The sequence below is a fragment of the Microtus pennsylvanicus genome, chromosome 10 (assembly GCF_037038515.1).
Source record: "Microtus pennsylvanicus isolate mMicPen1 chromosome 10, mMicPen1.hap1, whole genome shotgun sequence".
Classification (NCBI taxonomy): domain Eukaryota; kingdom Metazoa; phylum Chordata; class Mammalia; order Rodentia; family Cricetidae; genus Microtus; species Microtus pennsylvanicus.
In genome coordinates, this window is record NC_134588.1 from 95,909,931 (window position 1) to 95,926,520 (window position 16,590).

Genomic DNA, 16,590 nt, shown 5'->3' on the forward strand with positions numbered 1-16,590 from the left:
CAGGGGCAGGTCATGAGTCAAGCGTGGTGTTAAGGCCCAGGCACGTTATTTGGAAGGTTGAGGCATCAGGATCCTTTGAGATCCAGACCTAGCTAGGCTTGTGAGATTCCCTCCAACATACTTTCAGTAAGACACCAATATCTTCCTATCCCAGTGTAGACTATGGATGTCAACTGGGAGGAAAGGTAGCCCAGATATTTAAAGGCAACTGCACTGTGCTGAGAGCAGGGAATATTCTTTACCCTAACTTTCCCTGTCCCAGTCACGGTTTATGTTCACTTGTTTAATAAATATTTATCAAGTATCTATGCTGGGCCAGGCATCTATGCTGGGACCTGGGACAAATAGCTGCTAAGTCACAAGATTCTTTCTCTCAGTAATATTATGTTACACTGACAAAAATAGAAAACAAACTAATAAAAAATAGCAAATAAAGGCATCATCATCCACACAGAAGCATTCCAGTAGAAAGGAGCTTGTTAAGACTACACTACTCCATGGACTAGGACATCAACAGTGACTCTCTGGGTGAGAATAAGGATGTATACTGTAAAAGGAACCCAGCTTAGAGCTTTACCCTGGGGAATGATGGTCTGCAAATAACTAGCCTTAGATCCAAATGGCAGAGCCCAGAAAGAACTCAGGGTAGGCATTTTCTCGGTGTGTTCAGCCACTCACTGGTGCTTCCCAGCATTTTGAACAATTGTATTGCTACATCCTATGCTGGAACCAGAGGCCAAGGCCTATGCCCATAACTTCTACTCATATAACTCTTAACTAATTGCCTGTAACTCCACAGGCTTTTTTGAACATTCTCCAACTTCTTAGTGATGCTAAAAGTCTACCAATAGCACACGTAACTCATTTTAGCACGTGGGCATCTTAAGCACTTTGCTGGTATCCCAACTGAGCTGGTGAGCCCTGCTCCTAGCTGTGTGTGACACTGGGCTCCAACGTCTTCACTTACAAAAAGTTAAACACTTGTTGGTGAATCTAAAGGCACAAAGGACCAGAAGTGCACATATGTCCACACAGACATTTCCCCTCAGGGCATATACTCTCCTGGGTACAGAGCCATGGAACCCAGATGAGTCCTAGTTTGTGCTTCAACAATAACATTAGTCAACTGTGACCACTATGGGAATAGTATTTCGTCTTCTTTTTCTGTCTCACAGACATTCAGTGTAACTGAGCAGTAACAATCAACAACAGAAAAAAATGTTCAAACAAAGAAAAAGTAAGGAAGAAATGCTAAAGGATGCTACATATGAATGCCTGGGATACTTTTAGCTTTCCAAACATGACCTTAAAACTCTACCCTATCCTTGTTCTTCATCAAAATCTACTTATTTATAGCATTTCTTACGAGTACAGAGCATATTTTAATGTATATGGAACAACATGAAATGGTATATGATCACACAGCCTAATCCATTTTTAATTTAAAGTATGTGCATGAAAATAACAAACTAAACTGTGTTGAAAGATACTACTGTTTAAGGAAAACCTAGTTTTAAAAGTAACAAGCTCAAACGACTAAGTAAGGAGGAGGCAAAGCATTAATTCTGACGATATGACGGAGGAAACAAGGTCTGGACTAGGGAATGCTCCCGACAGTCAGCAGAGCACGGCTAAGATAGCAGCAAGGAAGGCGAAGTCTGCATTTCAGCTTCTAACTCCCCACCAGGACTGTTCATGTTCCTGCTGCTCTGCTATTCCCTCACAGGGAGCTCCAAATTCTCAACAGAAATGGAATAAAAGTCACAGTTTGATTTAATTTTTAAAGTAGCAAATGATTCTGAAAAAGACTGTTTACAATTATTTTAGAAGGCTATCAACTGTGTAATAAATTTACTTACATTTTTCAGGTGGTGTTATTGTAATAGTTTGAGCTGTAAATTCTTCATCAAAATATCTTGTATCTGTCTCAGATGTTACTTGAGGCTTAAAAGGAGGTACAAGCTATAAGAAAAAAGAATACTATCAATGTATTTTAATTAAGGAAACCTTACTTTTAGGATATAATTAGAGAGCAAACAATGAAACGAATGGTGACAAAGACTAGAAGGCGGAATCACACTGTAAGGTAGACAAGGTGCTTGCCTCCCTCTGTCAATAGTCTAAATAGAGGATAGTAAGATCTTGGCTACTCCATCAACAACTGATTATGTGAAACAGAAGAATGGGGAACTCATGAACCATGCTGAGATGAGAACACTGTATAGTCTGTTATAATTATTCACTGATAACAGGCTTAGAGGGGCTATAGTAAGGAAGTTGGCAACCAGGTGAGATGGCGGTTCTTCCTGGGGCAGCGAGAATGCAATCTTGCCTGCTATCCTTTCTTTCTTTCCTAGTAACTGGCTAAATTGGTTAATATTAAAAATATAACTGATCTAGGAGTGGTGATGCACGCCTGTGGTCTCAAGATTCAGAAGGTTAAGGCAGGAGGATCACATGTATGTAGTTTGGCTACATAGTGAGACCCTGTTTGAAAACCAACAAACCAACGTATCAGCAAAAGTCAACGCAACACAGCTGTTCTGTAAGGCACAGATAACACTCCACCTTTATAATTTGTAAAGAATTCTGCTTTCTTGGAACAGGCATTGATGCCTACCTTTGCCATAGAATCAGAATTCTTAGCAGTCTCTGAAATTCATGAAAAACTGCATCCAAGCTTTTATTCCCTCACAAGAGCTGTGTCCCGAAGTAGTCTGAAGTAAGTATGCTAGCACTAACAGAGCTGGACTGACTTTAGTGGGTCTCAAAGCAAGAAGAGGGTGAGAAGGAAGCCTCGGATGGCTGATCCATGTTAATCTGTACTGGCTAGAGGGGAGCAAGGTGACAAGATTCTCACTTGTCAGAACTCTGACCCCAAAGGGCAAGAGAGACATATGCATCTCCTTTTGAAAACAAGATGCTTAGCCCCAGACTTTGTGAGTCTCATCAGAACAAAATATAATTCTTACAAGAATAGGAAAAAGAAACAGGATAAAGAAATTAGCATGTTTTGCTAAAATATTGAAGAAAAACAGTTGAACTGAGAGAAGTGTGTTGTCCTCATTCTCACTGCCACCAAATATGTATTAAAATGTTTATTCTCTAGATAGATTCTGCTTCTTAAAGTTGGTAAATGGGGTCTGCAAACAAAACAACAAAAATGTGAAGCAGATTTAGTGGCACACACCTATAGCACAGCAGCAACCAGGAGACAGAGGTAGGACTGTGAACCTGAGGCCATTCTGGGCTACACGGAGACCCTGTCTCAAAGAAGTAAGACTGTATGTAAGTACAGCTTTCAAAGAGATAACAGCATTAAAGTGGCTTTAACCTGCTCCTACGTGTCTATAAAAAGAAGAAATTTGGACACTCAAGGAAATACATGAACTAAGGAAGGTTATGTCAAACTGAGGAAAAGAACCAAATGTAAGCCTTGATCTGGGACCTGCAACAATTCCCCCCCCACCTCGTTTCTTTACAAACGAGAACAAATAACAAGCCAAACCAAACCACAAGCCCTAGTCTGTGACATTTTGCCACAGTAACCCCAGCACACAACTACTGCATGAGCTTTTCTAGTTTGGCCTTAAGCCAATAGTATCATATCATCTTTGTTATCTATCTATATCTCTAGGCTCCTCTTTCAAAATATTCTTGTATCAGCTGCCCCAGTGTAAACCCCTATAGAAATGATAAGCACTAAATCAGAAACACCTAGCTACAAATTAGTTAGCTTTTATGTGCTAATTCAGTAAACAGCAACCATATTATTAAAGTATGAACTTGATATATTTTCCCAACAAATACATTGTACTTCAAATAGATCTTTCTTTGAAAGTTACTGTGTTCTTAGAAAAGGTTGTAAATGATCAAAGCAGCAGGATCAAGATTAGGGCTACTACAGTAGGAATCTAGAAAAGTCCATGTGATAAAGTCCTTGATATCAGAAACTTAATCAACTTTAAGAGATGGGCTTAGCTTTGTCTTAGATCATATGCTCTTGAAGGTGACCACAGAGCCTCAGTTTCTCCCTTTTATTTCTCTTTCACTGGTGCCATAAGTAAGCAGCTTGTTCCACCTGTACTTCCCGCCATGATGTGCCATCTGCCTCTTGATAAGTCCAACAGAAGTAGGATCGGCCAGTCACATGTGGAAACTTTCAAAACTGTGAGTCAAATAAGCCTCTTTGGGGGCTGATTGACTTGATTATTATGTTATCACAATAGATAATGTATTCAAGGCATTAAATTCAGTTGACTGAAAAGGCATATTTAGAGCTAGGTTTACTTGTATACACTCAAGTACATTGAGTATTCTTCTAACAATCAAATCATACACTAACATTCACTATTTTCCTAAAATTAAATACTGATGTTTCTTTATAGTATAAATAGAGGCATACATTTGAAAGACAATTTTCTTAAATTCATGAGAATATATCAGTCCATAATTCCACTTGGGTTGGGAATACTATATGAGTATAGGACTAAGATCTTCAAAGTAAATCTCTTCAGACTTCCCTTAGCATCAAATCACTTGTGACTACCTTGTTCCTGTATGTTTAATTTTTTTGTTTGTCTGTTTTCTATTTTAAGGCTGTGGTGCTTAAGAAATTGAGTAGTACTTGGCTCTTTCTATGATAGACCATGATTATAGTGTCACAGCTGCCTTAGAACCCATGGCAATCTCAATCATTATGTGCTAGTATATATGAATCAAAATAATGGGACAAAGACAACAAAAGGTAACAAAAATGTGCAGTACTAGTAGGTTCAAAATCTGTTACTGTATTTTTATCTCTTTAAAGCAATATGATATAGTAGCTAATCTTATGTAGAAATTCTGATTAATTTGATCCCTGTTCCTCTTAAAAAATTTTGTATCACACTGAGGCAGGACCAAGGCCCTCCAACCTAGAGTGGATGGGAGGGGGGTTGGGTGGGGATAAGGTGGGGAGAGGAAGGAAGGGTGAGGGAACTGGGAATGGTATGTAAAATAAAAGATTGTTTTAGAAAAATTAAAAACTCGCTTTATGGTTTATACAAGTATGTATACAAGTACTGGAAAAAGCAAGAATATGGAATATGTATACATAAAATGAATCCACTTATGTCATGTATTATTTAACTATGCTATACATAAAGCTCTATAATACCAATTCCTTCTTAAACATAAACTAGAAATTTGAAATAAGTGTATCTCATTTTTCTGTAACCATATAATATTAATTGACATTCACATGTATGACCTCAATCCTATGAAAAAAATATGAAGGTCAAGGTCTATAAATATTCATAAGCCATAAACTAGAACCACAAAAGTGGGTATTTTAGCCACACCAAGCATTGTATGCAAGTTGAATTCAAAGAAAGAAAACCAAAACTTAGAGCAGAAATCAATGAACTTTAAAAAAGACAATTGAGAAAATAAAACCAAAACCTGAATTTTTTTAATTAATAAAGATGATGAGTCTGTTTGTGTTAAATAAATGCACTTCTATCAGTTTTCTTTGCATTTTAGGCAATTCTTCACACAAAGATGCTGTAATCTGGTACAAAATGTGTGTTTCACTAAAGATTATACTACTGATATTTACACCTGAAACATGTCACTTGTCACACTCGATAGCTCTGTACTGATACCTACTCAGAGCCAAACACTGCTTCCAGTTTGGACTGTTCCGACACTTGGACATTAAACATGTCTATTCAGTATGATTTTTTCCCAAGATTTCGTTGTAGGTGAGATTTTTTGTTGGGGGGTGGTTTCGAAAGAGGGTTTCTCTGTGTAGCTTTGGAGCCTGTCCTGGTACTAGCTCTGTAGACCAGGCTGGCCTTGAACTCACAGAGATCCGCCTACCTCTGCCTCCCAAGTGCTGGAATTAAAGGTGTGCACTCCCCCTCCTGGCTTTAGGTGAGTGGCTTTTTTGTTTAATTGATTTTTATTGAGCTCTGCATTTTTCTCTGTTCCCCTCCCTGCCTCTCTCCTCTTCTTCAACACTCTCCCAAGGTCCCCATGCTCCCAATTTACTCAGGAGATTTTGTATTTTTCTACTACCCATGTAGATTAGATCTATGTAAGTCTCTCTTAGTGTCCGCACTGTTGTCTAAGTTCTATGGGATTGTTATTTCTGAGCTGGTTTTCCTGGCTTTATGTTTAAAAACCACTTATGAGTGAGTGCAATGTGATAATTGTCTTTCTGTGTTTGGGTTACTTTACTCAAAATGATGTTTTCTAGCTCCATCCATTTGCCTGAAAATTCAAGATGCCGTTATTTTTTACTGCTGTGTAGTACTCCATTTTTTGGTCGAAGGGCATTTAGGTTGTTTCCAGGTTCTGGCTATGACAAACAAAGCTGCTATGAACATAGTTGAGCACATGTCCTCGTGGCGCGATTGAGCATCCTTTGGATATATACTCAAAAATGGTATTAGTGGGTCTTGAGGAAGGTTGTTTCCCAATTTTCTGAGAAATCACCACACTGATATCCAAAGGGGTTGTACCAGCTTGCCCTCCCACCAGCAATGCAGGAGTGTTCCCTTTACCCCACAATCTCTCCAGCATAAGTTGTCATCAGTGTTTTTGATCTTGGTCATTCTTACAGGTGTAAGGTAGAATCTCAGAGTTGTTTTGATTTGCATTTCGCTGATGACTAAGGATGTTGAACTTTTCCTTAAGTGTCTTTCAGCCATTTTAGATTCCTCTGTTGAGAGTTCTCTGCTTAGGTCTGTACTCCATTTTTTTTATTGGATTATTTGTTCTTTTGATGACCAATTTCTTGAGTTCTTTGTATATTTTGGAGATCAGACCTCTGCCTGATATGGGGTTAGTGACGATCTTTTCCCATTCTGTAGGCTGTTGTTTTGTCTTGTTGACCGTGTCCTTTGCTTTACAGAAGCTTTTCAGTTTCAGGAGGTCCCATTTATTAATTGTCTCTCTCAGTGTCTGTGCTACTGGGGTTATATTTAGGAATGGTCTTGTAGTAATATGAAGCGGCGGGGCTGCGTCCCCAACACCCCAGCCGCCTGCTCGGCTAGCTTTTGCCCGGAAATAACAACACACAAACTGTATTCATTTAAACACTGCTTGGCTCATTTCTACCTAGCCTCTTCTAGGCTAACTCTCGCACCTGGACTAGCCCATTTCTTATCATCTGTATAGCACCGGTCTTACCGGGAAGATTCTAGCCTAAGTCCATCCTGGGTCGGAGCTTCATAGTGTGCATCTTCCCTGGAGCGGGGAGCATGGCGTCTCTCTCTGAGGTGTCTGCTCCCAAGAGGAGAGCTGTCGAGTCTGAGCTCACTTCCTCTTCCTCTCAGCGTTCTGTTCTGTTTACTCCACCTACCTCTGTTCTAACCAATAAAATGAGCCAAGGCAGTTCCTTTATTAGCCAATGACCTTCCTCCATCATGGTCTCCTGTGCCAATGCGATCAAGTGTACTTCCCACTTTCTCTTCTATGAGGTTCAGTGTGGCTGGCTTTATGTTGAGGTCTTTGATCCATTTGGACTTGAGTTTTGTGCAGGGTGGTAGATATGGGTCCATTTTCATTCTTCTACATGTTGATATCCAGTTATGCCGGCACCATTTGTTAAATACGCTTTCTTTTTTCCATTTGATATTTTTTTGCTTCTTTGTCAAAAATCATGTGTTCGAAGGTGTGTAGATTAACTTCTGGGTCTTCGATTGGGTTAAGTGAGATTCTTTTAAGAAACAGCATATATATGTATATAAAATCAATCCATAGGCATTTCTTAAAGGTTATGCTATTTATATCATATGGAAAAACTAATGTTAGTTTTGACAGCTGTCTATGTTCTTTTACATCTTACGTAAAGTACCTCATGACCAAAACAAGGCAGCAATTATGACGGTCAGCTATGAGAGTGTCTAGTATGTATTTGGAACGCATCTTTCTCTGGATAAAGTTTAAAAAGTAAGCCATCATTTGAAGGTGATAAGAGCAGCAACTTGACAATACTCAGAAACCTGTGTCTCTCTTCTTGTTTCCTGTTCCAATCACAATCACAATCACTAACATCCGGATAACCACCTTCTGTCATCCAACTCTTCAACTAGAAATGCTAACAGGACACTAGAATACCCTGTCTGACTCAGAAAGTTCCATTACAACACTTGCACGACGTCTCACCAATGAACTTGAAATATGTTGCAATAATGTGTTCTAAAAACAAACTCCATTCTAGACCATGCATGTTTCCCAGTACTTAGTACCACTCGCCTACACTCTTATTCTCCATGTTAAAGCCACATTTCCCAACCACTCTGTCATCCTTTTCTTCCTATAGAGGAAATCCATCCTTCAACTCTATACTCCTGACTCCCAGATGTTTACATTCTTTCCTGTTCAAACTCAAATGCTGGTTCCTTAGACAAGTTTTTTTTTAATTGAATTAAAACACTTTTCCTCTTGCCTCTCATACTTTTAGACTAAAATCCGTTCCTATTTCTTTTAAGTTTCTATAGAATCCATATTCCTTTTCCTTCCTTGATGCCTCAATTTTAATTTCCGAGGCCCCTGAAAATTAATATACATCACTGTGATGGTGTGAACAGGAATGGCCCCCATAGACTCATGTGTTTGAATGCTCAGCCCATGGAGAGTGACACTATTAGGAGATATGGCCTTCTTGGAGTAGGTGTGGCTTTTTGGAGGAAATGTGTCACTGGAGGTGGGCTTTGAGGTCTCATATGCTCAAACCTAGCACAGTGTGACATTCTCTTTCCACCATCTTAGGATTCAGAAGTAGAACTCTCAGCTCCTTCTCCAACACCATGTCTACGTGGATGCTACCATGTTTCCTGCCATGATGATAATGGACTAAACCTCTGAAACTGTGAGGTGGGCCAAATTAAATGTTTCCTTTGTAAGAGTTGCTGTGGTCACAGTGTCTCATCACAGCAATAAAACCCCAACTAAAACAATCACTGAGGCAGACTTTTAATGGGATTCTTTTCTAGACCCTCTCCCTGCTACTATACCAAGAAATCTAGAAAAAGTTCCTGTACTGCATGCATTTCCTCCCACCAGGCACAGGAGTAGCACTATTCCGAAGATGTACTATGTGCTCAGGCATCTCTCCACTAATACATCTCTCCTTGTCTCTCCAGTCAGTCATGCCACTTACTACTGCTTCTTCTTTCCTTAAATTGTTTTTCTCCCTTTCTTAAATATCACATTTCCATTCATTTCAATATCATATTTCCTTTAATTTTCCTTTCTATGAATGTTATCAAAGCCAAGAAAGATCAATGACTGAAGTGTAGAGCAAAAGACAGCCTTAGAATGCAGGCTAAAGAAAAACTCATACAGATGCAGAGACCTATAGTAAATGATGAACTGCTAGCATTTTTAACCACTTTGAAGCAGTACTGCCGAGAGTTTAGTGGGTGTAGCCCTATGGTGGAGAGCTTAGCTAGCAATTAGGCAACCTGGGTCTAATCCCTAACACTGCCAATATCAGAACTGTTATCTATAAAGCAACAATCGTAATTATCATATGCTGTGATGTTTATCATAAGAAAGAAAAAAATCCTTGGAAAATGGCAGCACAGAAATGGTGACAAGAGGAAAAGCCTGCTGCTGAATGTGATGTGGTTACAGCTGAAAGCAGACTGAGTGGAAACAGACACTGCAGAGTCTAGACACACCCTCCAACAAAAAAACAACTGAGATAGCTAGGAAGATTATGGCAGAGGTAAAATGGAACCAGAAATACCAAAGAAATCACAAGAGAGGTAGGCAAAAAGAAAGGCAAAAAAAGACAAGCTAAAATCAGCCAGACAATTCTATCAATAAATGAATTAAATGAAGATAGCTGTATATTACATTTCATTAAGTCATACGTTATGCAGTAAGAAAAAAAACAATAAACTACATACCAAAACAGAATCTACTTATTTATTATTTAAATAGATCAAAGTAAAATGATGAGAAAAAACATACTACACACACACATACAACCTTATATTTAGTAAGATAAAAAACAGTAACTAGTCCCATGGATTAATTCATCAAGATATACCACTTCCAAATTTAAACATATATACAGTTGACAGTGCAAATTCAGAACACAGAAAGTGGGCTATGAGTGCAGCTCTGTGGCAGAGCACTGGCCTCACACATGGAAGGATCTGGGTTTGAGTAGATCACTGAAAAAAAAATTAACAAATAAACAAAACCAAAAAGAAACACAAAATTAAAAAGATGTTTACAATTGTGGCTGAAGATTTCAACAACTGCTTGTCAGTAACTGATAGTACCAGTATACGGAAGAATACTGCCGACATGAACTGCACCATCTGCCATCTTAACAGAACATGTGTCCCATACCCACAGGAGCATCTTGGGAAAGCATGCTACAGAGTGAAAGGCGAATCTGTGTTTCTTCTTCTCCTCCCTACTCTATCCCTGATAGCTTAAAGGTTTTTTTTTTAACTTTGTTATAAAAAATGTCACACAAAAAAGTCAAACAACAAAATTATCCAGATTCAAAGATAACTCAATAAACTTCTATAATTACAGCAGCCATTTGGTTCTCCTCATCCCCTAATACTTAGTTGTTCCTTTTAATCTTTCCAACATGCCATATAGATAAAATATTTAAAATATTTTCTAAAGGAAAATGTAGTTCAAAATGAAAAAACAGGTCTTTTAAAGTCTCAAGAACATCAGCTCTCGGCCTTTCTACGCTGTGACCCTTATACAGTTCCTCACATTGTGCTGACCCCAGGCCATAAAATCATTTTGTTCTTATTTCAAAACTGTAATTTTGCTACTGCTATGAATTGTAATGTAAATATCTGTTTTCCAATAGCCTTAGGCGATCCCTGTGAAAGGGTCATTTGACCCCCAAAGGGGTCACGATCCACAGGTTAAGAAATGTTGGCTTAGGAAAAAAAAAGTCTCAACAATAATCATGGTTCTAACCTACAAAACTAGCAAAATAAACGCAAATGCGGCAGAATGATGAAATAATCAAATGGGCTAAGTGAGACTGCCCAGTGGCAGCACACTTCCCTAGCACATGACATGTAAGACCTTGGTTAAATTCAAGTCCCCCCCCCCCCACACACACACTAAGATAAAATCCCAAACAAACAAGCAAACCCACAATAGAGAAAAATTAATGAAATCCAAATTAATTTGATTCTTTTCAAATTTGAGGCTGGGTTTGAAAGAGAGCTCCATGGTTAATTGTTGCTCTTCTTGTACAGGACTGGAGTTTGGGCCCCGGGCTCCAGAACACTCATGGCAGCTCACAAATATCTGTAATACTATGAACTCCATGGAAACTGCACTCATGGACATGACACTACACAAACACAGAGTGAGTACTTACATGTGTAGGCAAAACACTCATACACACATAAAATAATTCTAAAAATATTAAAATAAATAAATGAAATGAAATCCGAGGCTGGACTAGTTAGCAGTGCATACCTGTAACTCAAAGAACCAATGGAGAGAGGGCGTTGAGTTTGAGGGCAAGACAGGTTACACAGGAAGACCCAGCAGGAAAGACCATGGTGACGAGTTACACCAGCAAACAACCTGCCAGAAAAATCTTCCAGCTTAAGGGTGCTAAAACAATCATATTCTCCTAAGGCTCAAATGGCTGTCCCTCTCTGCAAAGGGGGTGAGAGGGCAAGATGCATTGGAGAACAAAGGATCAGCTCTTCCACCTTCTCCTGAGGGTTACCATGCTACTATAACTATTTCACTTCTGTTTTTGAAGACAATGATTAAGACATAGTTTTAAGTTACTAAATATGTGATCTCTACTGTGTCACAAATATTTAGAAAGGGGTAAAAAAGGGCAGGTTTTGTGAATTCAAGGTCAGCCTGGTTACCACCATCAGTTCTACATTACACAGAGACACACAGTGTGAGACTGTCTCAAAAAACATTTTAATTAGAAAACTAGGCATTAAATATGGACCAATACATAAAATAATAAACACAAAGTTTATTAGTAAGTAATAGTGCCCAACTTTAAAGATGAAATACCTAATTATACATAAGTTACATATTTGAATTTTTATAATACTTATTTATCTGAGTGTATGTAGAAGGGTCTGCACGTGGCACAGCTCACATGTGGAAGTCAGACGACACCTGGTAGGAGTAGGTTTCTCTTTCTACCATGTGTGTCATGGACTCGCAATAAAACTGCCACAGCCTCGGTTGTGCTGTGGCTCCTCCAACCTGGCTTCATTTCATTCCTCGTGGCCATATCAGCTGATCTTGACCCAGTAAGTAAGTGCAGGTGCTTATGCCTGACCATGCATTATTTCCAGTTCTTTTGTAGTACAGAGACATGATAACCAGAGCATAGTTCACAGAGACTTTCTTAGGTATACATCTATCTCGTAAGGATCATTATCTATCTTATAATGTGGATGCAATTGCCTGGATCAAGTCCATTAACATTCACAGCTTTCAGAATGCTGATGAGTTTCATAGAGTCTGTGAAAGACCTAAAACATACATGTGCTTTCACATGTTAGAAACTCAAAATATGTAAGTTTGGTTAAAGTGAAGATTTAAGTAAATATTTAAATGGACAATTACCTTAAATGCTTAGATACAGGAAGGGAAAAAAAACCACCAAATTTCCCATTGCCAACAATCTAACATAAAAGTGAAATATCAATCATTTCCCCTATGATTTGTACTGGTATCCTTTTATGGGACTCAAAGAGGAAAGTATTTGGCACAAAACAAATATTTCAGATAAAAAAATTAAAAAAATCCAGAAATGGTTAGATTAGATAAATTAATTAGATAAAACATCAAGTAAAGTAAATTACTGAGCATCAAAATTTTACACTAAAATTTTATATAAAGAGCTGGAGAGGTAACTCTTTACATATAGTAACTAGCACACAAACATGAGAACATGAGTTCAGCGTTCCAGCACCTGCAAAAAGCTAGGTATGGTAGCACACAGTGATACCCCACGGCTGAGGGACATAGACAAGCAGATCCTTATTGCTCACTGGCCAGCCAGGCCAGCCTCATCAGTAAGCTCCGAGGCTCAGTGTAAGAGAATGCAGAATAATATGACTTCAACCCACCACCACATACACACATATAAAAAAATTATGGAAGCATTTAAAAATCAAAATCAGTATCTGTATTAACAATATCTGAAGGCAAAGTGAAGTACTAAAACTGGCAGAGACATGCATGTGCTGTACATCTGGAACCCAGCACTGTGAGGGACAGACAAGAGAACCACTGTGACTGACGGCAGGCCCAGAAAGCACAGCAAGCTGCACGGCAGCCTGAGCCGAGTGTGACACAGTCTTAAGTAATGAACAAACACCAAAAGGAAAAATGCGCTTTATAATTAAAATAAAGGTACATAATTGGCAGCAATCATTTCTGTGGGAAATAAAGTTATGTTGCAAGTAACAGAAAGGATACAAATAAGACCATAAATCCTTACTTTGTTAAATACAAAAACTGTTTTACTGCAAATTGTTTTAAAAATAAAGAATATATATTTGAATGAGAAATGTTCTGAATTAAGACATAAAGGCAATTTTTATAAATCATTATTTCTTTTTTGACTTATCTAAATGAAAAACAAAATGTTAGGTGTCTTCTTTTTCAACTGGAAGAAATAAGGCTGAAGAAATTATTATTAAAAAAAGACAAAATAAACTCTTGACAATTGGGAGGAGTTTCAAGAGGCACAAAATTACAAATAAAAAATTATGCTAAGAAGTTTGGTTATTGTTTAAACACCAAAGTAAAATAGGAAATATCACTGCATTATTAAATTCTATTCCCATAAATTTCTGATGTGTAGAGTATCACAAAGACATCTTACCTTTTTGTCGTACACATCTTGCCAGTTTACTCCAGAAAAGAAACTATGCCTCATAATTTCTTTTGCATCATCTGGCCCTCCACCAAGGCTGTGAGTATAGAAATAAAATTTAAAAAATGGAAAACATTTACATAAGTCACACAATAAAACCTTTTGTGTAGATAAAATTTACTGTGTTCGAAATAATTTTAAATGCATAGCCATAAAAATAAAAATTAAATAACTTTAATAACTAAAATTTTCAAACATACTACTAAATAAGAACCATCCTTAGACCAAGGTAAAAGATAAAGGTTTTGGAGAGCACTCTACAGAGGCAAGCATTTCTTAGAGAGGGGGTAATGAACAAGTGACCAACTCCCACGTAGAGATAATGCAGCCCCTCTGGGGGTTACAAGACTCAGAAATACACAGGTATCACCAGGTATAATGGAAGATATAGCCACTGTTCCTTTTTTAGTAACTGAGTCCAAAATGTTCCTTTGTTAATGTAAATCCCAAAGTAAACAACTGGTTAGAGACACATCTGTGATCTTGTGGAGTTAGTGGTGAAGTTAATCCCAAAACTGAAGTGGCTGGGGCAGACAGATCTGAGTTCGAGGTCAGCCTGGTCTACACAGTGAGTTCCAGAACAACCAGGGGTACAGAGAGAGACCAAGACCATGTATCAAAAAGAAAAACAATAAAACTATCTCTGGAGAGCACTGTTCCAAATAAAATCTCACGCTGCTGTCATATCGCTAAAGAATCGCACAGAGACAATATTGTTACCCATGAAACATCCTTACAAGTTAATCTGCTGTGCAATTCAGAATATAAAAATAAAAGTTAAAAATAGGAAAAAAACAAGTATTTTGTATCTTTTAAGGTGTAATTTAGTACTTGTTCATTAAAAAGAAAGTATGTATGAAAAATAAGACTGGAAAGGAGGGAGAAGAAAAAAAAGAAAAAAATGAGAGGAAAAAGAAGGTAAAGGAACATACTGAAGTTTGGATCTAACATAGGAAACTCTCTTTCAAATTAATCAAGCACAGATGCATGTGTGTATGAGTTCATTATGATTTTTACTATTTTAAAGGATGTGAAGTGTAATACATACAAAAAAGAATAGAATGTTTCCATTATCAACCAGCCGCAAAATTATTCTCACAGAAAACATTTCATTTTTGCTCAATTAAAAATTCAACTATAAATGAATTTACAGTTCTAATGAGTTCTGACTTGGTACTGTCTGTTTATGGTAAAGCCAGAGAAGAAAGTGACAAGATAAACAGCAATCAGGATCTGCTTCTGTCAGTGCTGAAAGATGAGAGACTCTCCGCGGGAATAGCACTTCCTCTACCTCTCCCGGCATTTACAATGTCCCAGAAACCAAACGCTCTTCAACCAAATTTCATCTATTAACCTTTCATTCATCACTTTATTAGGTCTAAAGAATAAAAGCAACAAATCAAACACTGACTTAAAGTACTTGTCAATTTAGGTAGTAGAAGAAATTCCATCCCCATAGCCAATTTCAAAATACCATAGTAGATCCAATCACTATATATTGTTTCCACACAAATACAACGTCAGAAACAAGAACATGGAACCAAATTATAAGAGTGATAAATTGTTTATCAGCTGTAAAAGTTCTTTGGTGGAGTTTTGGGGGTCGCTTATGTACACTATCATATCATCTGCAACTAACGAAAGTTTAACGTCTTCCTTTCCAATTCGAATCCCCTTGATCCCCTTATGTTGTCTTATTGCTATTGCTAGAACTTCAAGCACTATATTGAAGAGGTATGGAGAGAGTGGACAGCCTTGTCGTGTTCCTGATTTTAGTGGGATGGCTTTGAGTTTCTCTCCGTTTAATCTGATGTTAGCTGTCGGCTTGCTGTATATAGCTTTTATTATATTTAGGTATGACCCTTGTATCCCTAATCTCTCCAAGACTTATCATAAAGGGATGTTGAATTTTGTCAAATGCTTTTTCAGCATCTAATGAAATGATCATATGTTTTTTTGGAAATCAGTGTTTCGGTTTCTCAGGAAATTCGGGATCAACCTACCCCTGGACCCAGCAATACCACACTTGGGAATATACCGAAGAGATGCCCTATCATATGACAAAAGCATTTGTTCAACTATGTTCATAGCAGTATTATCTGTAATAGCCAGAACCTGGAAACAACCTAGATGCCCTTCAATGGAAGAATGGATGAAGAAAGTGTGGAATATATACACATTAGAGTACTACGCTGCGGTAAAAAACAATGACTTCTCGAATTTTGCATGCAAAGGGATGGAAATAGAAAACACTATCCTGAGTGAGGTAACCCACACCCAAAAAGATGAACATGGGATGTACTCACTCATAATTGGTTTCTAGCCATAAATAAAGGTCACGGAGTCTCTAATTGGTGAACCTAAAGAAGCTAAATAAGAAGGTAAACCCAAGGAAAAACATATAGTTATCCTCTTGGCTATGGGAAGTAGACAAAATTGCCAGGAAGAAAACTGAGATCTCGGGGGTGGGGTGGGATGGGGGTAAGGGGAGACGGGGAGAGAAAAGTGAGAAGGGGAGGATGGGGGGAACTTGGGGAAACAGGATGATTGGGATAAAGGAAGGCTGGATAGGGGAGCACGGAAGCACAATTCTTAGTTAAGGGAGCCACCTTAGGGTTGGCAAGAGACTTGAACCTAGAGTGGCTCCCAGGAGCCCAAGGCAATGTCCCCAGTTA

The 16,590-nt window shown here is 38.2% G+C and overlaps 1 protein-coding gene across 6 annotated transcripts in view; it reads right to left on the reverse strand.

Annotated features, from left to right (window-relative positions):
- The window catches only part of Akt3 (AKT serine/threonine kinase 3), a 227,704-nt gene that overhangs the window by 7,922 nt on the left and 203,192 nt on the right, over positions 1–16,590 (reverse strand). For all 6 annotated transcript variants that reach the window (XM_075989265.1, XM_075989261.1, XM_075989264.1 and 3 more), the window contains 2 exons: positions 13,865–13,952; positions 1,860–1,962 (listed from right to left, as the gene is read on the reverse strand). In XM_075989265.1, the coding sequence (XP_075845380.1) occupies positions 1,860–1,962; positions 13,865–13,952 (191 nt within the window). The remainder of the gene's footprint in view (positions 1–1,859; positions 1,963–13,864; positions 13,953–16,590) is intronic.